This window comes from Coturnix japonica, chromosome Z (assembly GCF_001577835.2).
Source record: "Coturnix japonica isolate 7356 chromosome Z, Coturnix japonica 2.1, whole genome shotgun sequence".
Classification (NCBI taxonomy): Eukaryota; Metazoa; Chordata; class Aves; order Galliformes; family Phasianidae; genus Coturnix; species Coturnix japonica.
Window position 1 is genome coordinate 51936193 of NC_029547.1, and position 23587 is coordinate 51959779.

General features: G+C 38.3%; 1 protein-coding gene across 8 annotated transcripts in view; it reads left to right on the top strand.

Annotated features, from left to right (window-relative positions):
* Window positions 1-23587, top strand: part of FAM172A (family with sequence similarity 172 member A) — a 244424-nt gene that overhangs the window by 180036 nt on the left and 40801 nt on the right. For 6 of the 8 annotated variants that reach the window (XM_015849692.1, XM_015849699.1, XM_015849695.2 and 3 more), the window contains 2 exons: window positions 515-631; window positions 3795-3879. In XM_015849692.1, the coding sequence (XP_015705178.1) occupies window positions 515-631; window positions 3795-3879 (202 nt within the window). Of the gene's footprint in view, window positions 1-514; window positions 632-3794; window positions 3880-14138; window positions 14415-23587 lie in introns of those variants that run through there. The other 2 variants (XM_015849697.1, XM_015849696.1) reach the window with 2 other exon arrangements.

The following is a 23587-nucleotide window of genomic DNA, read 5'->3' on the forward strand; positions in this document are numbered from 1 at the left end:
CACAAAGAATTTTGGGGCCATGGTGGGAGTGCGAGGTAGCTAAATTGGGTGGAAAAAGAGAAAAAAAACATACAAGTCAAAGTAAGATTGTACATCTGAAAAACTACAGCAATCTACTGAAAATTAGTAGATGATAGTCTTGAGTAGCTTACAGTGAACCACGGGTACCAGCTTCCCTGTTGAACAGAAATAGGAACTTGGAGAAGCTTGTAAAAGGTGTCCTCAGGGAATCTTCCATTTTTTCACTATGATACCTTTAATCCTAGAATTGTCAAGCCACATGGAAAATAATAGGACTGAATAGTTCAGTCAGTTAAAAGTTAGTATTATTTCTTTTATCAAAAATATTAGGTCTTTCAGTGTTTCTAGAGCTGTTAGAATTTGTATAAACTTTGAAACAAGTGAAGTCAAGTATTGAAATTGCATTACTCTTCCTTTTTTAAGACCACTATCTGTCACTAAGCAGACAGCGCTCAATAGAAATAAAGAACTTAAAGCCAATATTTTTTAACAGATGATTCAGCGAGAGGCAGAAGTAAAGAATAAGGTAACTGCTGTGGCGTTCACAGACTCTGTTCACAACGTGTGGCATCAAGAAGCTGGCAAAACTATTCGAGAGTGGATGCGAGAGGTGAGGACTTTTTTTCAAAGGGTTGGGGCATATACACCTGCGTATGGTTCTATAAACATTTCTTTATCTACTGCCCTCTTCCATTTCTTTAGGCTGCGAAAAAGAGCATGGTTCAAAACTGTGGGAATCATGTCCCCACACCAACCCCTAAAATAACTGAGATGAAAGCAGTTTCTGAGCTTCAAAGCTAACAGTCAAAATAATAAGATTTGGCTCCAGTGTGCAATGTAGAGGCATACGCTATCGTAGCCCAAGTGTTGTCTGGTAACTGGTGCGAAGTCCTGAGAGCAACCAGAACACCCTCCTGGCCCAATACAATGGAGGTAGAAAAGCCCCTTTATGTTCTTTGTGATTCAGCTTGCTGATGTATACAAGTGGCAAAAAAAACTTGCTTTTAAAAGACATGATTTCTTCTGAAGTGCTCTGAGATTTTCTGATGAGAAGTCAAAGTGTACTACTGTAGGAGAGAAACCACTGGTTAGTCCACGATGACCCAGTGGTGATTTATGGGCAGCAAGCACAGTTTTCCACCTTTTAGTGAAGGATAAGTCTTGCATTCATTAATCATTTTAATACTTAAGTATGGGATTGTTGTGATTTAAGTAGGTTTTATTTTAAGTGAGACTAACTGAATTTCTGAGTGCCTTTCTTGACAAAGCAAGCTTGAACCCATGTTTTCTGTGTTCATTCTGGAGTGGTAAAGCAGTAGTTGTGTGTGATAAATACAAACTTTACTGATTTTTTTGTTAGTCCTTACTTTTTTCTTGTGGTTTTAGTGAAACGTTGTATGTAGTCTGCCTACTCTGGACTTAACCTTACCATTTCATAGGCCATGACTGATGAGAGTAGAGAATCACCTGAGATGCAGTCTGACAGCTCTGGCTTAAACATTAAAAATATGAAGAATGGTAACCCCTACAGGCTCTGTCAGAAAAAATCCCCTTTTTCTTTATGGGAAATCAAAACCTTAAAATATATGTTATGTAGTAAAACTGAAATTTTAAATCCTGTAATTTGAATCTGACAACTCCATTTTTCTTTAAGCATTTAGACTCAGTAAGACAAGTGCATTACCTTTAATTTCATTTGCAGAATGTAGATCTCAAAGAATAAGTTAAATGATTAATGGCCTAAAAAGTGGATGGAGTGTCATAACTTACATTAGCATTGAAAATCTCCAATAAGAAAGAAGAACTTTACATATGTGAAGTGTGGCTGAGTGGTATTAAGACTAGCATATCACCTGGATATCTCTTACTTTAATCAGGTTTAAGGCTACTGGTAAAATGAATAATAATTAAAATATACACCTAATCGCTGCCTGTCTGTAGGGCTAATTGCTGTCATTGAAAGAATGAATTGTTAAAAAAGTAATTCTTCATAGAGCTATCTCTCCTGTATCATTGGCAGCCTATTTTTAGTACCTATAGAAGTCATGATTTTTGAATTTATTAGGAGCTGTGATGAATGATAAAACAAATCATCCATTTACATATCTTGACACTGCTTTCGAGAATACTTATTTCTTACAGGCAAGTGTCACATTGTATATAAAAGCTGGTTAATTGTGTGCTAATCTTCTGTATTATCTCCAGCTCTCTGATGTAGTGTTCTATTGGTAGTTAATATTAATTTTACTTATTTCAAATGAATGTAATACTTCATAAAAATTCTACTTCTTTTATAATTTTTACCATCTTACATTTGCAATTTCACATTCAGCTGTTAATTAAAATTATATATGCAAATTGTAAAATGTGTAATACTTTACTACTTTAAACCCCAAAGCCTTTGTGAAATATTCCATTTTAACCATTTTTTACTAAAAAGTTACATTACTGGGTAGTGTGTTTGTTTTTATTTTTTTTTGTCCATCGAGTTCAATAGTTTCATTGATCTACTGTTTCTTACAAAAATCTGCCGTGCTTTGTGAACTTCACTTTCTAATCTCATACAGCAACCCTTCCTTTATGTTGTTCCTGCTCTCCCTGGTCCCAGAACAGTAGGGTTGCCTTGACAAATCTATTCAAAAGCCATTCCTCGGCCTTTATTGGTGGGGACTGAAGCCTTTGAAATTCTCTCCTCACTGCAACACAGCTGACATCTTCTTCCAGACAGAATGAATTAAGGAAATACAATAAGACACTTGATCTACCAGTCAAGGATCTTTCCGCAGTGAGGACAGACTCCATGGTGCACAACTAGGGCAGCAAGCATCTACAAATACACAATACATGCTTGTTTACCGGAATAGCCATCATCCATTTTTACAGTCGTGATTGATGGGATGATTTTTAGAAATCTGTCTGAAAATTCATTCGGTCTTTCCCAGAAAAATGTTGTGGGTGTTGTTTTTTTTTCTTTGATGAAGTTAAATACTTTCTGAGGAAGGCAAAACTCAGATTTGTAATAAGGGAAGCTGTGTAGATCTCGTATTTCAGCTGACACTCCTGTTTAAAAATGTACTTGTTTTATAATTAAGTCTTCAGTTTAATATATTGGACATAGTTTCATCATTAAAGGTGCATTATTTAATACTTTAATTCAGTGACTCCTCTGAATAGTTAGTATTGGGAGCAAAACATTTAAAAACTTAATTGTAAATTCATCCTACTCATAGATTCAGAAGTGAAAGTAAATATTAATGCTTTGTCAACCTAATTCCCCAAAGACCGGTATTTACATTTTTTTAATGTTCGTGCTAATTCACCTCAGTTATATTTTCAATTATTTGTACATTAATCTGCCATCTCAATGGCTTCCACTCAGTTGTAATTTCTTGTATCGTAATCTCACAGCCTTCTCAACACAACGTACTCCATCAGAACTCCCTTACAATTATGACTTCTTGTGGCTTCACCTCATTGTTTGTAAGCAAAAAATTAAAGATAAAAATAAAAAGACATTACAGAGGAAAATGGCTTAATATGTGCAGGGGCTTAGATCAGGTTCCCACTGGTCCAGGGACCTGCTGAAGTCCACTGGCACTCAAAGCAGTGCTTAAAGACGGCACACTACAAATCTCTGAGTTACAGTCTTCCTCTTTTTACATATTTAAGATGACCTTCCAATCCCTGTTGAGATTGCTCTATATATTTTGATGTGACTGTATTTATTTTTGCTCTGCATTTTTGGCTTACCAGTTGCACATCTTCTCATGCAGAACTGCTGTAACTGGGTGTCCAGCTCAGAGCCACTGGACGCATCCGTGGAGTCCATGCTGCCCGATTGCCCCCGAGTCTCTGCAGGTATGTTGCTGTGTGTGCAGCCAGTGGTTATACCTATTTGTGCCCACATAATGCCTGCTTATTTAAAAATACAGCTGGTTTTGAGTGTATTTTAATGATTTTACAGCAAAATATGGTTGAAAGCATGTGGCTGACTGAACACGGCTCTTCTGTTACATACCATTTTTGTCTCTTGTATAGCATGTAAGCTCTCCTGTCTACTTACATTTTTCTAATCTTCTTTTCTCTTTGGGCTTAATTATTAATGACTTATAGATAGAAGGTTTTTTTATAAAAAAAAAAAAAAATAATGATGATGAAAACTGGAAAATTTATCATGTGTCCTTGAGTAAATATCTAGCTTTATGTAGACAAGAAGAATTAATGAAAAGGTACACCTAAGTCAAATAAGACTCTTTTCTGAGTCCTAATAAACAGAAGTTTGGTGTATATAGCAAATCATTTACAGAGTCCAAGAATTTTGATATGAGATTTCTGTTGTTTTGGAAGCATACAGATATGCTCTCCCATTAGTGAATCATAAATCAGAAGTAGCATGTAAAATGATATGCAGAGTTGTACTGATGTGTAATAATTCCAGAAAGTAGATATAATTGTCAGTGTAGCAGGAAAATCTCAAATCTCTGTAGGAAAGTAATCTAAAATACACAAAGCTGTTACTGAACATGTTTGATTTGATTGTTCGTGTTTGATTATCAGATTTCCTAAAAGCCATAGGTAGCGTATTTCTGTAGAATATAAAACCAGGTTCAAAGGAACACCGTGACCATGCCCATACAATATTAATTTAATAGCTGGAGCACTGTTTGACCTTGCACTGTGAGACTCAGTTGTTCATTTGTTAAGTTGGGGATTCATATCTGTCTAGATATGTGAGGTTGTTAATGAGACCTCATATTGCAGATGAAATTTAGTTTACTGCAGGTTATTTTTAAGGCTCAAAAAATTTAGCTGTACTCTTTTTGAGAGCTCAAAACAACTAGAGACCAGTAATCGTGTCTATACTGTGGGTTGGGATCTAATTCTGCAGATCATCAGCTATGTACAGACGCAGTGCAATAGCATTGACATTGCTCTTCAGTGCTTAGGGAAATGAAATATTACTAAAATTTTCATAAATTCAACATTCATTTACCAACTTCTTCCTCCTTTAGGGAAAAATACTGCAATTTAAAAGAAAAATATTGTTCTGTAGAAGAATTCTTCCAAGCAGAATTAACTTTCAGTCTTTGACTTGCGTGTCACTTTTGAGGAAGAGAACACATTATGAAGGTCATTTTAGTCAGGCAAATAAATGCTTGGATAGCAACCCGTGAGTTTATAGTGCACTTGCCAATACTGGAAACTGTCCATTTGAGCTTCTCCACTCGTTCTTTGTATTCATGCCACGTAAATAACGTAAAGACTGTTATATAAAAGAAATCCTAAATGTTCTTTAAAAAACAGACTGACACTTTAATAGAGCTATGAATAAGTCTTAATTTTACATTTCTTCTGAGGAAGGGTCGTAGTGGGCATAACGTTTATGCTCAACTTAATGAAGTCCTGGGTAAACTAAAGTCTTTGACAGAAGAATTGATTTGAATGGAGTAGGATTTCAGCAAATAAAAGTTGTAAAATATAAAACTAGCTATCTAAATCTTTTTCATCCATATATACAGTGCCAGGAGATTAAGATCACTGATATGATAAGAATTTTGGACAGTGATTTAAATGGAAGTTGTCTGTTTCCAGCTTAGTTCTTTATAATACAAGGACATTTTTAAACAGTGTAGCTTTATGTAACTACTGCTGAATTATCACTTAACTCATATGTTTTTGTTTATTTTTCTTTCTATACATGGCCAACTGTAAGACATTAAGAGAAACAACTGAATAATTATTACAGTGTGTTCATCTGAACAATGGCAAAAGCCTGCGCTAGGGCAATCTGTAATAAATTCAAGAATTGCCACTAGATTTAGGAGCATTGATTTTAATGTGATTTTCTGAGAACTGCAGTACTGAAGTAGCCCACATTCAAATACTGGCAGCATTGCCTGTGGTATTTAGGTGAATTAACGTTTAGAGCACTATCACAGAGGTGTTTTTTTTTTATTTTAATGAATCATCTGCAGAAAGAAGATTAAGTTATCTTTTCTGCTTGGAACCCCATTTTTCATCTGTGTCTGTATTGAGAAGTTCTAGGGTAACAGTCTCTTGGGCAAATCTCATGAGAAGATGGTTTCCATTAAACATTTGGTACTCAAGCAGTCAGCATATTGGGATATACAGGCAAACCCATTTAATTTGTGAGCAGTGTCCAGCTGCTGTCCAACATTATTCATGTTCTTATATTGTTACTCTTCCCTTTTCTTTCTGACAAGAACCAGACATTCTTCTTTACATGAGAAGACTCCAGCAGTCTTCCTCAGTCATAATTTGCTGGTCTCCTCTGCTCAAAGCTGTCCCTGGTTTCCAGCTGTGGAGCACTGCATAAGGTCCTCAGCTGTTCCCCTCTCAATGCACTGCTTTGGAAGATGTGTCAGTCTCCTGCCTTCAGTCTCCTGACTTCTTCCACCCTATTCACTTTCAGCCTCATTAAAAACCTGTTAGATTTGTGGTCTTTTTCCTCAGTCCTAATCCACCTTCCTAACGACGTAAAACCAAAGACCTCTTTTCTTTCTTTCTCAGAGAAATCTATTTCTTAGCTGCCTAAGGATGTAAACAAATCTAGGGTGGAGAGAGGGGAAGAGTTTAAAAGCAGGCTGTACATTAAGGACCATCATAAAATGCAGTGGCAGTAGGAGTCATACAAGTGGGAAGTGAAACAGGGACATAAATCTTAGAGAAATGTGGCTGCATGTTACTGGTAACCGTAGTTGTACCTCCTTTAATGTCTCTGAAGTGGTACATCATGTCCCCTGTTTCTAGCGGTAGGCATTCACAAGCACTTTGGGAAGCATTCTATTGGAGTAGGTGCTGGACAGAAGTTGAGGATGAAGCAGGTCCATGGGCCTGTGACCATCTTGGTTGCTATCCTGAATATTAGCTCAGAGAAGGTATCATGCTAAATTTTGTCACGCAAGCCTGGCCTTGTTTTCCCGAATACTGTAATTTTTGGGGTATCTATTGGGTGATCCTAGTCTTTGCATAGGATACCTTCCTTAGTTTACAGGTTTCTAAAGCTGAAAAGTTTTGTTCAGGAGAGAAGATTAAACCTTCCAGTATTTTGCCAAAGTGGATATGTACCAACACTCATTTACATAATCAAATAAAAATAAGTTATCATATTAAAATGAATTGCTTAATCAAACCCATTTAAATCATTTCTAGTGGATCCTTAAGATTACTAGTTATTATTTTAACAGTTGCAGAAAGTGTAGTTAAAACATTATAAAGTAAGGAAAGTATAGCATCGAAAGACAAACAAGATAACACAATGGAATGAAATGTTGACAGTAATCAAGGAAAGCTCTTTTCACAGATGAGCCTAGACATAAATATATGGCTGTTTAATAAGGAAAATAGTGCAAGAATGAATCCATGTAGCTGAATAAATTGAATTCTCTCTGGCTGCAGGAAAAGAAAGTCTTCAGTATGGGAGATGTGAGACCTTTGCTAGTGCTGCTGGTGACCAGCATGAAACTGTGAACTTTGGGTTAGTGTTTTGAGGGAGCGGTAATGGATAACAAACATCAAGCATGATTCTGTACGCTATATAAAACATTTTGTTTCATTTAGGAAATCCAAGCACAACCTTTTCTAATCTGTATTCAGAAAAGATCATTAATATCATTTCCTATAGGCTGCTGCAGGTGTTAGGCTTTTTTATACATAAATTAGTAGAAGGGAAAAAAATGGTTTTACAGAATCACGGAATGGCTGAGGTTGGAAGAAACCACTGGAGGTCATTGGTCCAACCACCTTCTCAAGAACAGTGACCAAGTTGGCCCCTGTTCCCCAGGAGTATGTTCCGCCTTCTGTAACATCCACTGCATGTCAGTAAAGAAACCATGGTCATAGTGGTCCATGTACAAATAAGTTGTGGGTTTTTTATTCGTATACTTGCCCTACCTGTGTTACTAGAATAAGAACTCAGTTACAGCAGAGCTGCTGTTTCAAACTTTGGCGTCTAAGCTCACCTGTTCCACTGTGCCCTTGGTTGGTGTATCCTCAAGCTCTTCCACCTGTGCCTCTCTGGTTCCATCATAATGCTAACGTGGAGGTATGGAGAAAGAGGCCCCATAGTTGCTCCTGTGAAGGAGCAGCATTGTCATCCACTGAGCCTCTCAGCACAGCCACATCCAAAAGCATTCCTCTATGCATTAATCACGTGCTATGTACTTTGGCAGGGGGGAAAGTTGGATATTTTTCTGTATGCACATAAGAGACTTGCAGTTCAAAACAAATGAAAGATGAGATTCAGCAGAGCTCACTGAAAAACATGAAAAAACTTGTTACCTGCTGTTTTTGAGTCGTTGGCATAGCTTGATTTAATATCCAGACAAGAATATGCTACTAAACAGTCCCCTGGAGACCACTGCATTGTGCTAAGTAATAGAATAGCATCAATAATCCTTCCATGGGGCTACAGTAAATTTGAGTAAAGTTATTCTGGACTGTTAGATCTGCTTAAATGCACTGATCCAAGAAACTGAGAGTGTGGCTTGCACAGCAAGCCTTCCTTTGGAAGAGTGAACCTGTAGCTGAGCCCCTGCATGCCTTTCCACCAGCTTATGAGGTAGCACTCTTGTGGCAAAGCTTGTGTTGGTAGTGGTGAAATCAAGAATTATCCATTTGACTACAGACATGCTAGTTTTATTGGCTTTATCTGACAACTGGCTTTTCCCCCATTGTTGCAGAAGTTCAGAATTTATGCAGACAGGCCTCCTTAAGGCACAGGTGTGTGCTGAGCAGATCTTGGCCTTCAAGCAGAAGGACCTCCAGCATGGTCAGATGGGCTCTGCTGAGCAGCAGGGTCTGTTCATTGAAGTAATTACATGACAGAGGTCTATGACAGCCACAGAGTAGGACCAACTTACTTGTCTCAGCTTTTTACTCTCAGATTTACTTAAGCCCCACTAAACTGCTCATAGCAGACAAGGCAGAAGCAACCATAAACCGTATTAGCCACTGAGACAATACCTGGCTCATCCCCTTATTGCATTTTAGTCCAGTTTACCAATGCTTCTGATTTTTCACTCTCAATTTTCTGAAGACTGATCTATTTTCTGGCACAACTATTTTGTGACCATTAATTGGTGTCCCGTAACTTTACAAATCCAAGAAGGAAGTACAAAACCACACACATTTTAAAATAAGACAGATTAGGCATTCTACCCATTTTGCTAAAAATGTTGTTTTTGCATTCAGTAGTCGTTCATGGAGATTAAGATTACAGTAATCAGTGGTTACTGTAAACCTCTTTACGTTTTATGTCTTCATGTAGTTCTGTCAATAAAAGCTTTTCACTTAAAAGATTAAACACCACAGTGTTCTGTCAAAGCGGCAGGCTCCCATATTTACTTACATGTCAATTTGTTTTAAGGTATTTGCAGCCTTAATAGTGCAAGCTGAGAGTGCAGAGATCTGCAGGATGAAGGTTACTCTGTAGCCTGGTGTGAGCATCCTTCCATGCTGGAATAGCTCGCCCTGCACATCCATTTCTGCTCCTGTACACTGTCTGCCAGGGATTGGAAGTTATTACAGATACTTTGAAGCATCAGCCTGTCTCAGCACTGGCTCTAGCAGTTGCTGCACACATGCACTAAGTCTGACTTCAACTAATGTCTTCTTAGTGCAGGAGTAAGTGGTTTTTTCCCTGCTCCAGATTCTTCAAAAGAGCTCTGCTCTTAGTCTCCTGCTCAGCCTCAGGTGTTTCAGGCAGCTTTTTGTTTCATGTGTAATACCTAGCTGGATGTGAGCTTGCATGTTGTGTTTTGAGTCCCCTAGTTCTGCAATGCTTTGGATAGGACAAAAATCCATAAAGACCTGTTGAGCAGTATTTCAGATCCAATTCCAGGAAGCCAGAACCTCAGAAGTAAATATGAAAATACAGATTTGAAGGTGCTGACTTGAGCTACTTGATGTTACAGCAGTGAGATAATTCAATTTTGTAAGAATTTCAATTTTGCCATTAATTGTTAGGTTTTATAATTAGGTTTTTTATATACCCCTAGCATTGTTATTTTGTAGCACAAAGTACTTGTGTTCGTGTGATGTTCTACAAAATACTGTAATGTATTTGGGCTAGTACTGACATCAGAAAAACTATTATTTCATCAAAAATTACTCTAGTACTCAATACATCTGTATCAGCGCATTTTTTAGAGTACAGTTGACTTGTTAAGGTGACATATGATTGTTTCAGACCCCCCAAGGCTGTCTTTGATTGTGGCAATAAAGTATAATGTGAATTACTATGGTAAGATATTTCCCACAAAATATCTGACACTGATTAGTTGACCTGCCATAACTGTTGCTTCTCATACTGCTTAATATGATTTCTTCCATTCTTACTACACAGACCATCTCAAAATCTGTGCCTCCAGTATTATTATGTTGACCCACGACATCATCAGTATACATCAGTATTCCATTACATTTTGTTGCCATGTGACAGATGGCAGCAGAGGGGCACTCTGGCCAAACCACCTCTGGCATAGAAGTGCAGGTGAAGCAAAGATATGCCACTTAATTCCTCCATGAAGGAAAAAAAAAATGGCAGCCACTGACATTCACTAACGCTTTCTGAACATTTACAGAGACTAAAGAATGAGTGTGAGGACTTTGGGGTGGTGGGTGATGTGTTACAGCAGTGGTGACAGCAACAGTGGGTCACCTTTGCTGGTAGATTGTTATGAGCACAGCATGCAGGCTCTTCTTCATCACTGATGAAAATACACAACTTCATAGCAGTGACTGTGTTGAAAAAAAAAAAAATAAGAAATAAAGTGTTCTGCAGCTAAGAATTAGTTCTATCAAACAGAGTTATTGTGCTCTTTGTATCTGTTGTAGATTTTGTGAAAATAAATAGGAGGCATTACTTCCAGAGCAACCTGTGTATATCCACTGCTTACATTTCGAACTCTGAAGCAAGACTTCAAATTCTTGAGTTGAGGCTCTTGTTTTCTCTTACTTGTGCCCCATCTCATCAGTTACAGATGCTAGCTAGAGCAGGTGTTGCTTAGCCAGTCATTAGCATGGCCGTGCTCCCAGAGCACCTGAGCCTTGTCTTCTCACAAGTATTTACAGGTTTTATGGCAGTGCAGCAAATAATGAATACATTCACGTTGTGAATAGGCAGATGCAGCTTTAATGCAGATTTCCACATGACAGTTTAGACTGAGAAGAAAGAAGCTATGCTAAGTATAATTAAGTTATTACTAAATAAAACTGGATAGTGGCAGGGCAATTAACTGTAGTTCTGTCCACTGAAGGGAAATAACTAAAGCAAGAGATGCTGTATTTTCCAGACCCTTGAAAATCCCTAGATGTGAAATGATACTGGAATTCAAATCGGGTTTTTATTCCAAATTGTGTTAGAATGTGCCCTAGCAAAAGTAGGTGTTTTTCTACCTCCTGCTGTTTTTTGTGATTTTAGCTAAAACTTGCTTTCACTGCACTGCTATCCACAATGCCTCCCAGCCTCACAATGCAAACAGGCACCCTTGTGTCAGACAGTACCCCTCAATCCTTTCTGCAGCACTGGGGGTAAAGCTTTTTTTGCAGGGCGGACGAGAAGGCTGTTGCCCTCTCCCTGTCATCTCTTCTGGAGTATCTGCAGGCACCAGGCCAGCAAAAGTGAAGTACTTCACGTCGGTTTCAGTGAGTTTTGGTTAAGTAGTTTGTGAGACTGATGTTGAATATTAGTTTTGGCATACAAAATTGTTTCCATGGACTGTTAATCATTTTAAGAAGTGTTTTCTGTGTTTCATTCTCAGTTGCTCAAGCAAAGCCAGAACATCTATTGAGGCAGAATCTGATGCACCACTGCAATTGTAATTCTGACAAAGCTCAGAGCCTGTAAGAAGATATTCAGACCCTTCAGGGACATAGTCTGAAATTGAGTGGCAACGTTTTATTTGTATTAACGTGATATCCAAAAATTCATTTGCATTTCAGTTTATGTTCTGTCTTAAAATCCAAATTTGCAGATTTGGCAGAATTTTTTCTGATGTTCTCATTCCGTTGCAGATTTTTCATCTTTTTCCATAAGTGCTTGTAGTTTGAGCCAGGAAGGATGTTTCAGTAACTTTTTCTCCATTCATGTTTAGTGCTTTATGTTTTAAGCAGATGTAGTCATATAGCTATAACTAGCATTTGGTTGAAGTGTTTCTTCCCAGAAGTAATTCAGCTTTGGCTGGAATTATTCAAGAGGTGGGAAATCCACTGCTTCCTTTTGTAATTTATCAAACTTTTAGCAGAAGAAGAGCATTTCTGGTTTGCCTTCAGTGCCAGATTCCAGCCGTTAGTTCTTGTTGCATCTTTTCTACTAAGTTAAAGAGCTATCAACTGCATTTCCTTTTTTTTTTTTTTTTATCCACGTGAATTAGATACTGGAATCAAGTCAGCATTCCAATTTCTTCTGAGAAACAGAACACTCTGAGTTCTTTAAGTCTCACTGCAGTTAACTGGAGTTAATTTCTCCAGGTTTCAAGTGCTTTCATACATTTTTCTGTGGCGTCTCTAGTCTTTCAACATCTTTTCTTTGAAATGGACTTGTCTGCATTTCTAAGGCAGAATAATGCAATATACAGACTTCAGAACTTCAGTACTTGCTTTTCTCCTGTTTTATCCACCAAGAGTCAGATTTGACCCTTTTATCACCACAGTGTAGAGTCTGTTTCGGAGGAGCTTGTCCAGAATCTCTTAGCGTCCTTTCTATTACTGCTGCCCTTCATCTTGGTGCTAAATTGTTATGAAAGATTGCATGTACCCTTAAAAAAAGGAAATGAAGACTAACACACAAAAGAAGACTGAAAGGCAGTGGTCTTTCTTGTTAATAATCTTTCTGCCAGTCTTCATACAAATTTTACCACAGGTGAATTTACATTTACTTCTTGTGTTGTTGAATAACCTTAGGACACTCTGTCAAGAACATATCTATTCAGTAGTGGTTTCTTCATGACAACTACATTTGCAGATTACTTAGTCTGCAAGTTCCTAGAAATATTGAGTAATATTGATTTTTAACATGTTTTCACAAGTAAACAGGAATTCTGTAGTTGTGCAGTTTGTCTCCCCGTGACTTTATGAAGTATTGATCAGTTTTGAAGTTCTAGTGGTAATTAAGCTACTCCAAATTTAGTGATAGTAGTAGACGGCTCAGAAGAAGAACTGAGAAATATATTGTCCAAATAGAAGGAAGACTTCTTCGAAAAACAAGGGGAAGTAAGTCAGGTGTTATGCAAGGTGCATGAAAACAAACAACAAGCAAAGCAGCACTCATGGCCAGCAGCATATTTGTTTCCAGTATAGGGATACCATATAGTCTTTTTCCCAGAGTTTTAAGGGGAAACGTAAGCAGAGCGAGAGGCAGTTGCAGGAAAGAAAACAAAACACTTCCCAGAAATGTGTGGGAAACTTTGTATAATTTGTTCAACTGCTTAGAGTATTCTGGAGGAATAAGCCAAATGTTTGAAATAAAATTAGTATATTCTGTTTATATTATATGTAACTCCTTTTCCGCTAAACATGATAAATCTTCAAGAGTGAAACTGAATTTATTTGTTAGGGACTTATTTGCCAATATGTTGTGTTGTCTTTAAACAGTTCTTCTATCTTGATCCTTTGTTAATAGTCTCCAGTATCTATGTTAAAATTCCCTCTTGGGTCAGCTTCATCTCTGAGTCCAAAACAAAATCAACTGTTTTTACATTGTTTCCTGACAGATAACTACATAGTTCTTTGTTCTGTGTTGTGTGATCCTCCTTGGGCAGTTTCTTTCAAACTGGATTTAGTTACTCTGTCTTCCTTGTTCTGTGCATACAAGCTCAGGAACAGTTGGTTAAGCAACAGTAACCCCCCCAAAATACATCAACCAGTTGGACAGAGTGGTAAGCACTGAGAATGATTAGAAGTCTAGAGCAGATGGCTCAAAATGAAAATTTGAATGAACTGGGATTGTCTTCTGTAAAGAACCTGGATTTGCTGAAGAGCAACAGAGGAAGAGAGACATATAAAATGTTGCAATAAGAAAAAGTGAGAATAGATGATGCTTCACGTCTGTGGAATTTATCAAACTATATATCCATTTTCCATTTTTTTTTCTTCAGATTTACAGGTACACTAGGCTAACTGTGCAGATAAGAAAGTCTTTTCTGAAGGCTGGATTGAGATTTTTCCCATGTCCTGTGATTTCTCTGATGTTTTTATTTAAAATGAACTTCAGTAGCCAGTTTTATGACTTGAATACAAACTCTGCAAGCCTGCCAATTTAGAAATATTCATCCCAGAGAAGATATTGATGAGCTGAAATAGAATGAACTTCATCAAACACCTTGCCTTTTTCTTTCCAAATAGAGAATAAAAACATATATTGAACAACTTCATACTTTCTTCTGCACAGTTATTTACAGTTTCACAGTCTCTATCTGAAAATCGACATATGTTTGTCAGGGATTGCATTTGCTGTGTATATACAAAAAAAAAGGGTCCTCATTGTGCTAAGTTTGCCAGGCATAGATTGTTTTTGCTTTGATAACTTTAGCTTTCCTTATCATCTTTTTATACTGATAACAAGCTATTACCACCTTTTTCTATACCTAACAATTGATTTTGCTTTTCCACTGAACCAGAAGGGCTAAGGCTCTCCATTTATTCTTTTGTTTTGTTCTTGTCATGTGGCAATTTTTTAAAGATATTGCTCTTTCTTTTATGTTGAAATATCTCAGCTTGAATAAATTTGCTGGTACTTTCCCTACCTTGAAGAAAACAGCCATGCAAAGCACCGAGCTTGTGTGTTGCTGGCTGAGACTTCTCTGTAAAGTCAGACTGAATATAATCAGGTCAAGTTCACTGGCCCCAGGCAGCCACCCAGTTTCAGCCCAGTGATTTCATTCATATTTATCCATCACATCACTGTCCAAAATGGTAAATCCGTGGAAAGCATTATACCTTTCCTATGTTAGAAAATTACTGCTGGTTATTTTTAGGAACTCTTCCTTAATTTTGTTGTAGAGCTGCCAGAAGAGGCCAACAGTATTCACTTCCCAGTCTGATGTCTTTCAGAGCATGGAGACTTTTCATGCACTGCAGATCCATGCTTAAGGAGCAGTTTATTCTGTTCTCTGGTCTGCTAAGGTCACAGTCTCCCTGCCAGCACCTCTTCCTGCACATTTTTTGACACACTGGCATTCATCCACTGAAGACCTACAATCATATTTATTGCTGTCTTTGGAATAAGAAAGAGTGTTTTTAGAATAGAGCATTATATCCTCACTGCTTTTGTTCACTCAAATAACTCCAAAGAGGTAATAAACAGACATTTTAATATTTCAGGCATACAAATTATCTTAACAGCTGTCAGTAATGCCTGTTATATCAAATCCCTGCTCACTGCTGTGATTGGACAACATGCAAGAATCAGAGAAACTCCTAGCAGTGGCATAGAATTGATTTTAACATTCCTTTTCTTTTTCTATGCCACATAAATTAAATTTATTTGCAACACATGGAGGTTAAATTTGTATCACATTTGCCTTCTTAGCACCTTGCCCTCAAATTGCTAATTTAACAGTTTTCTGACTGCTCTAACTAGCTCTGAGCTGAGAAGATTGGTTTCCCAACCTGTGAAATAACCAAAAGATGAGAAACATGGAGCTTTGTGATGCCATTTTTAGAGGTCCTTTTCACAGTATATTTGCACTTTAAACTTTTTCGTACAGGAACATGCCTATATTTGTGAGGCCCAATTCTCTGTTGGAAGGACTTGTCATTTTCTGCCAGCAACTAATCTAATCAAGTTAACGTGCAGGGACAGTTAAGTGACTTGTTTTAAATGCATTGTGATTATTACTTATTTATTAAAAGCAAAAGCAAACAACTGCTTTTAACTCATGTTCAGATGCTGATTGTTTAAACAAGTACTTTAAGTACAAGGCTAATTTAAGTGCACATGCTACATTTTTACATTATGACATGAAAACTCTACTCAGTTTGATAAGTGCTTATATATTATGAATATATATTTATTCCAGGAAACACTTTGTTCTGGCCAGCTGATTTTGCTTAATAAGATTTGTTAAATTATATTCCAAATTTTATATGAAAAAGTGAGTAGAGCTTTTTCCCCACTTTAATCCTTTTATTTTAGTTAAGTTTACAAGCCATACCTACACCATTATAATAGAGAAATAGCCCATGCATTTAATAGAGTAAACCATGAAGATAGTGTTTGTTATTGCTTCTGTGAGCACAGTAGTCAGTTTAAGGCAAATGTCATGTACTTCCAAACAAACTCCAGTATGTGCCCATTATTATCTCTAAGAGCAAGAAAAGACTCATATTGTTTTAGCTTAATCTATGTGCAAGTAAGACATTGCATTATAAAAATACGTACTGGTTTATCTGAGCTTTTTATGTTAATATCATTTGAAATCACATATAAAATATGATATATGAATATGTAGCTTTTACTACGTATAAATAAAGCACACATGTATTTGAAATCTGAGGTCCAATTTTTTTGATGTTGAATACTTACATGAGGATCTGTTTGAGTCCCATGGAGAGCTTCCACACCTGATGAGGGCACACCATAGCTTTGCTAAATAGAACGTTTTTTTTTCTCATTTCCCTCTTTGCCTCCAAGTGGTCGAGTGTTGAACTCAGAGGAGCTTCCCTGGCTTTTGAATGCTCCTGCTGGGCAGGAATCAGAGCAGCACTGTCCTGACAGAAAGCGCCAGTGCTGGGATGGGGATGCTCTTCTGATACAGGTGCACATACGGAGTCTATACAAAACTTGAGAACACTCACTCCCTAAGAGCTGATCTCACTTTGCCGTACTGGGGTAAATGGCCTTTGAGGACTTGCTGTTACAGCGTTAAATTAAAATATTTGTTATTTGGGGTATTTGGGAACAGAAGTGTAGTCTCCCTCTTATCCAGCTTGGCCCATTTATTGAAATGTATCCCCTTTTCAGGATTTCCCCATAAATTCAAACACACAAGATAATGACTGAAGATTTCCTAAAGCAGTACATTGCTAGGATTGTACAATAAGGCATGTAAGAGGTGTAAGGTACAACTTACTTTATTTCAGGAGAGCTCTAGACATTAAGATTTTGACAGTTCTCCCCTGTTCACTGAAAAACTCATGTGTTTTGCATACGAACTTAGCATAGCTTATAAATCTTAAAATTCCTGTTCATTGCTCAGGACCTGATTTAGCCACCATAAAAATCAGAAGAAATATTCCTCGTTTTGTTGGGTCTCACATCAGTCTTTCTGCCTCTGGAGACCGCTGTTTAAACCAAGGATTAAGTGTGAATTAATAGCAAATGCTTATGTGTATTTTTTTCCTGCCAGCCTGTAGACACAGGTTGCTGTCTTCAAGCCAGACCAGCAAGAGTGTGGTCTGAGTAGGGAGATGGGCTGCAAATTGAGCAGTAAAAGGTACGCACATATAAAAAACATCCAGTGCTTGTATCTCCCCATATCCTTGTATCTTTATTCCAGGATAGTTCAGGGCTCAGAAGTCAGGATCTTATGTCTTCATTAAAATGACATTTCTGTAAGTATTTCTTTAAAGATGTATTCACAGCTTGTAGTTTGCACCTGCAGACAAATAATGTTATCTTGGTAACAGAGTTCCCAGCAATCACAGGTGGATTGATTTGTCATCATGCAAAGCTTTTATCTACCATGTAAAAAATATTCCCCATATGAATGAGGAAATAGAAATTGATTTTGAATAGCTATTCTTTCCACACACAGGCTCTTTTGTTATACATTTTGTTAATTCTGGTATGATTTTTATGCACTACATCTTTTTTCTAAACTTTTCTTTCTGGTTTACTGCCTGACTTTGTTTAATGCTGCTAAACGATTTACTGAAGCTTTACATTTGATATTTCAGTTGCCAGAGAGACTTTGAGATGAATGCTGTCCCCAAATATAATACAATATTGTGTTAGCATTAATATGGATATTGATGCAAAATCAATGCAAATAGACTCCACAACTAATCCCACACTCCCTTGCTCAAGCTTACTGGCAGCAACACTAAGTTATTTCTTTGATTTTGGTGCTGAAAAAGCAGTATTTATGCGGGGTTACACTTCACTTTACATCCTTATTTTGGTAATCATTACGCCAGTGCACGCTAAAGCCATTCTTACAGTTAAGCCTCTTTCAGCATTTTTGTCAAGCCCCTCTTAGACTGACCCATGTTTTGGGGTTGACTTTGATTTGTGTAATGATTTATCTTGGAAAACATTGCATCCACTTAGTGAATGTGCCAGACATCTTAAAACTAGTAAGAGCTGAAGGTTCACAACTTGTCACAGGCTATGCAACCCGCTGCCTAAAAGGGGAGAGTGCGTGTGATGTGCATAGGACTGTTCGGCTGGAGGTCACAGTTCCACATATACATATGGCTCTGGAAAAAGTGCCTGGCTCCAGTGCACTATTAGGCTGTAATTAGTGTAGCTAACAACTAATATGAAGGAGCAGAACAGAGGTCACCACGAGACTTCAAAGGTCTTAACAGGTTAAGGTTGGAGGGCAGTCTATCCCCTAGCTTAATCTGTTGCCATATCTTCTGAGATTTGTTGAAATCTTCACTGACCTCTAACCTCGACGTGTTGCCCTCTCATAATTTACTGGTCACATGCCACTTTCTTTATTTCTGTCCATTTGGACATGCATGGGTCTTTGGGAATGGTGTCTCCCCTTTCTGTTCAGATACAATTGTGCTCAGGTAAAGAGCTTTTTGTTGGAGGATGGGGACTGTGAGTTAAGTCTTTAATGTTCTAATGTTCTTGCTCTTCTAAGTTCAGGTTTATTGGAAACAATTGTTTTGCTGCACTCGTGATTGGTAGATGATGTTTGACATGTAGATCAGGATCAGGCTTAAAATCTAGCTATTGAAATAAATTGGGTAACGTGCAGTTGTTTTCAGGAGATGCTAAATGCCACGCTTTCATGAACTGAGTTTTTTACTAGCCAAGGGTAGTTCTGTTTATATTCTCAGTAAACATGATTGCTTGAGTTTGTGACTCAATGAGAGCTTGTCTTGTGGGGCAAATCAGTAGATAACCCATCACAGCATTTTAGTGTGGGAATGAAATAGCCATTAAGGAGACCACCACCATACTGCTCTGCAGCTCATCACCATAGCTAAGCATGGTTGCAGGGAAGAGAGTGCTCCATGTCTATAGACGAAGCGGCACACAGCACACAACTTGCCTGGACCAAACTGAGCATGGGTTTAGTCATCTTTTTAACTGGTTAAAACACTTTAAGGGCGACCAAGAGGGAGAGAACAGCCCAACATTAAAGTTCACTAGGGAAAAAAAAAAAATCATTGAAGGATTTCACAAGCAACAACGCTTGGATGGTATTTGGGAAATCTTTTTCTTTCAAGACTATCTTGCGATTAACTATGGGAGCAGTACATCAAAGCTGCACTGACTTCAAAGCTCAGAACCACTTACAGCTTCCAGCTATTACTAAAACCTACTACTTCACCTTGCCAGCAGCTCGTCTCAGCTGCCTCTGCAAGGTACGCCCTTCTACTTCCTGCCTCCTAATTTTGGGGAAAAAAAAAAAAAAAAAAAGCTGGTAAATTAAATTAAATATGGCTGAAGCAGTGTGAAGGCTGGGGAAAAAGAAGTAACAACAAATGGACCATCAAAATGCTTAAGATTTAGTACAGACTCAACAGTGATTTGCATGTGCATGTTCTTCTTTGGCCAGTTCGAATGAAGCTGCATGTGTGGAGGAAGTCTCCTGGCTGTGGTGTAACCCTCTGAAAAGGTCCCTGAGTGAAAAGAGCAAGCTGTACAGACCAGTGCTTAGTTCCAGATGTTAGCTATCAGACAGGGGGTTCAGTACAGGAGTCCTGACAGGTGGACAAAGTCAGCACTAGTGCTGACTTCATACCAGCAGAACTGCCCTGGGACTGCAGCAGGCTTTCACATACTGATGAGATGGATCTACAGTGTCCTCAGGTTTGCACAGACATAAATTCAGACATGTCCATATGGTAAACCTGGAAGCAGTCTGCCAGCACTGGGAAACAATCAACATTTATTGCTGCAAAATTATTGATTCTCCCACATTATTTGGGGGGGACTGTAGAAGAAAAGTTTGCATATTTGCTATTTTTGGAGTCCCTGAAAGAGCTGTAATATTTGTAATATTATGGGACTGTATTACTTCCTCTGAACTGATACAAGAAAGCTGAAGTGTACTGAAGTCATAATGTATTGCAATATTAATATTGTTCAACATTTAGAACTGTTACATTGTTATTTTCTGATTGGGAGCTTTATGCCTAGGGCTTGCAAAATGGTACATTAATCTCTGAATAAAATTTTTCTTGCAGATGACACATTAATAGAAAGTTAGGAACAAGTGTGAGTCTCGCAAGTGTGTTTTATATAACAGTTTATATGTTCGGTGCAGATCAATGACATGCTCTCTAGAGCTAAATGCCATTAATCCATTTACAGCTGCTCAATGCAATGAAGAGAAATTACCAGACAGAGAGCAGCAGGTCCCTCCACCATCCTGCATAACCTTGCATTTTGGAAAAGCCAGCCCCCATGTCCTGCTGTTGAGGCAAAGGCCCTTTGGCAGCTGTCAGCCTGGCTCTGGGCTGGGGCACTCCGGTCACTTCGCCCCGAGACCTGTGGAGATGGCACTGCATGTTGTGGGCCTTGTGCCTGCCAGGGTCACAGGCTGTGGCATGGCATGGCCTGCATGGCCTTCCAGGAGCCAGGTGTGAGGGAGAGGGGCTTGCTTTTACATCTGAAAGAGGCACACGTGTGTTCTGTCTGGAGCGGGGGCAGCTGCTTTTAGCACGTGAAGGTGGGGGGAGGCTTCCTGACAGGCTGATGGTGCAATCAAAATGTCAGGTTGTTTGAAACACATTGACACGATAGGTATGACTCCCTCTGTGAATTTGTGTATTGCGCTGCATGATGGATCTTTCTTCTTCTGAAAGAATGCATTTCACTGAAACACACTGCATAGTAGGAACAGCACAGTCATTTGAAGTTCATTGGAAGTATAGGAGGACACTGTGTTTCCTGTCCGTATGTTAAACTTGGCATATTGATTTTTTTTTGCACAGCTTGCAGCATGGAAATGTGATCTACAGCTATGGCTAAGCAAGCTAACCACATGTGAATTTGTTAAGTACTGCTGGATTAGCAGGAATCATCAGACTGTGCAAGTACAGAGGCTTGACTTCTGTAACTCTCTATTTATGACTTAATCAATTAAAATAACAAGTTTTGATTTTATTGGCTGTAAATGAATAGGCACAAGTCATCTGCAGAAGCCATTGTTTTACACGTCTGCCTTTTTTCATGACATAAACACCCTGTAACTTGGCCACAGTATTTAAACAGGCAAAGCTGCAGCTGAAGTTGGGGGACAAATAGGCAAAGATCCAACAAATATATTTAGCTACTGTCTTTCACATTACTGCATACAATTCAGAAAGGTATAGTGCATTTCTTAACTTGCAGTTTTTTATCTAAATTTGCCGTCACTTTTCTTTCTCTATTCTTTGTCTGGTTAATCTTTTGTTGCCTTTGTGTTCAAAGATGATACTAAGATTACGGAAGCTGCAATCTGCGTTTAAGTGCAGATGCGATGCAGCCATGCAGAAAGCAGTCTCCCCATGTGAGGCTGGTTTGCTCTTCTCTCTACATTATTATACTTCCTTAAACACCTCCATTATATCTTCCACCTTGCTTGATTGCAAAGACTACAGCAGCTGCATCACACAGGTGAGCCATAGCTCCACTGAGCAGGCTACCTGTGGCTTCTCAGAAATGCTAATACATTATCTGCTGTGTTTGTGAAGTTTTCTGTTTGCTCTTGGATTTGGGAAACCACTCTGCAGCTCTAGAATGAAAACAGTATGAAGTCCAAGACAAAGAAAGTGACCACAGGTTTTTTGGGGTCTGAAATTATTGCCATTCACCTTCTGAAAACTATTTCCACCAAAAAGAAATAAACTTAAACCAAATGGTTATTTGAGGGCAAAGGAAAGCTGGCTCTACTCCCGAAGAATGTCTTGAATGCAGTCTCTCCGAGTCACCTACAAAACCACGTGGACTAATGCCTGGCTTATCACTCAGGGTTTTCTGGGAACTAATCTGTTCAAAATGTTTGGAATAAGCTAAAACCTGGCTTGCTCATCTAATGAAAAAGGTCAGAACAGAGAAGAAAGTGGCACTGGTTTGTGTTAGGTGACACTGTGCCCTGCTTGTCTAATTTGATTACACAGCCACTGAAGCCCCAGGCAAAGCTGATTTTAGCTATAATCAGCTTCTTAACCTTTTGAGAACTAACGTAAACACTACCTACCAGTGGTTAATTATATTGCTCAGTTACACACAACTGTACACAAAGTGCAAAGGTAAAAGTGTAGAACTACAGTAACACATGTTGTGACAAGATTACTCGAGGGGATTAAAGTTGTCTGTGTTTTATCTGTGCTTATTGATTTCTTTCTCAAAAATTAAAAACAGATTATGAGCAGGGAGTGTCAGTATATCAGCTTATGCAGCATTGCCCTGCTATGCCGCCGTATCTCCTTCAATTCCTCTTATGTATGAAAGGAGAGATCTTGTGTGTGTTGGACTGGTATGGGCATGTATTTGTTAATGATTTTAAGTTACCTTTGTTCTAATTCTTGGTCAGTAATAGATTGTACACATTCCCTTCCTCTATCACAAGCATCTTGCAGAAAGTTTTGGAAGCTCCTTTGGCAGATAGACCATGTCCATGTGTGACATCTGCCTCTACCTGGAATAAATGGGATGAACTTTTCTTTCATGTTTTGAATGCACATACTGTCCAAGAACCTAAGAGCCAAGGTTCAAAATCGGACTCGATGCAGAGCCTGTGTATCCTGGTGTATCCCATGTTGTTTGTTTCATCCAGTCCCTGTATTTTGTCAGGAAACTGGCATCTCCTTAAACTTCCAAAGTTTTGGTGACTGGTAAACCAACAGACTTCCAATGAATTTCATATTTTTCTGACCTGTGCTGATCCTTTGTGTTTATATAAGGAAATGCTGATCTACTCATCTTCTTATAAAGTTGCTGTTCTTACATACTTTTTGCATGGAGGCAGCAAACTGCATCTTTATCAACTTTCCAGTCAACAGAAGTGGAATTAATTTGCTCTCAATGTGTCCCACTGTTTTTTTGTTTGGTTTGGTTTGGTTTTTTGTCAGGTATGTCTCTCCCACATGCTTCCCGTCAGCCTCTCTCATGATGTGCTGTGAAAGCAAATAGCTTAGGTGGGATGTAAATGCTTGGGAAACAAACGAGCCTTCATTCAGGTATCAGCTAAGTAAGAATAAGAAAGCCATAGTAACTAGAGGTAGATAAATGGTAAGACTGAACAAAACAGCATTTGCACAACAACAATAAATAATAACATATGCACACACATAAATCTCGCTGACGCATGGTCCATTGTAGTCAGGTACAAGGTCAGAGTTGGTTTCATTTTCTTAGAGTCAGTAGGTAAATATG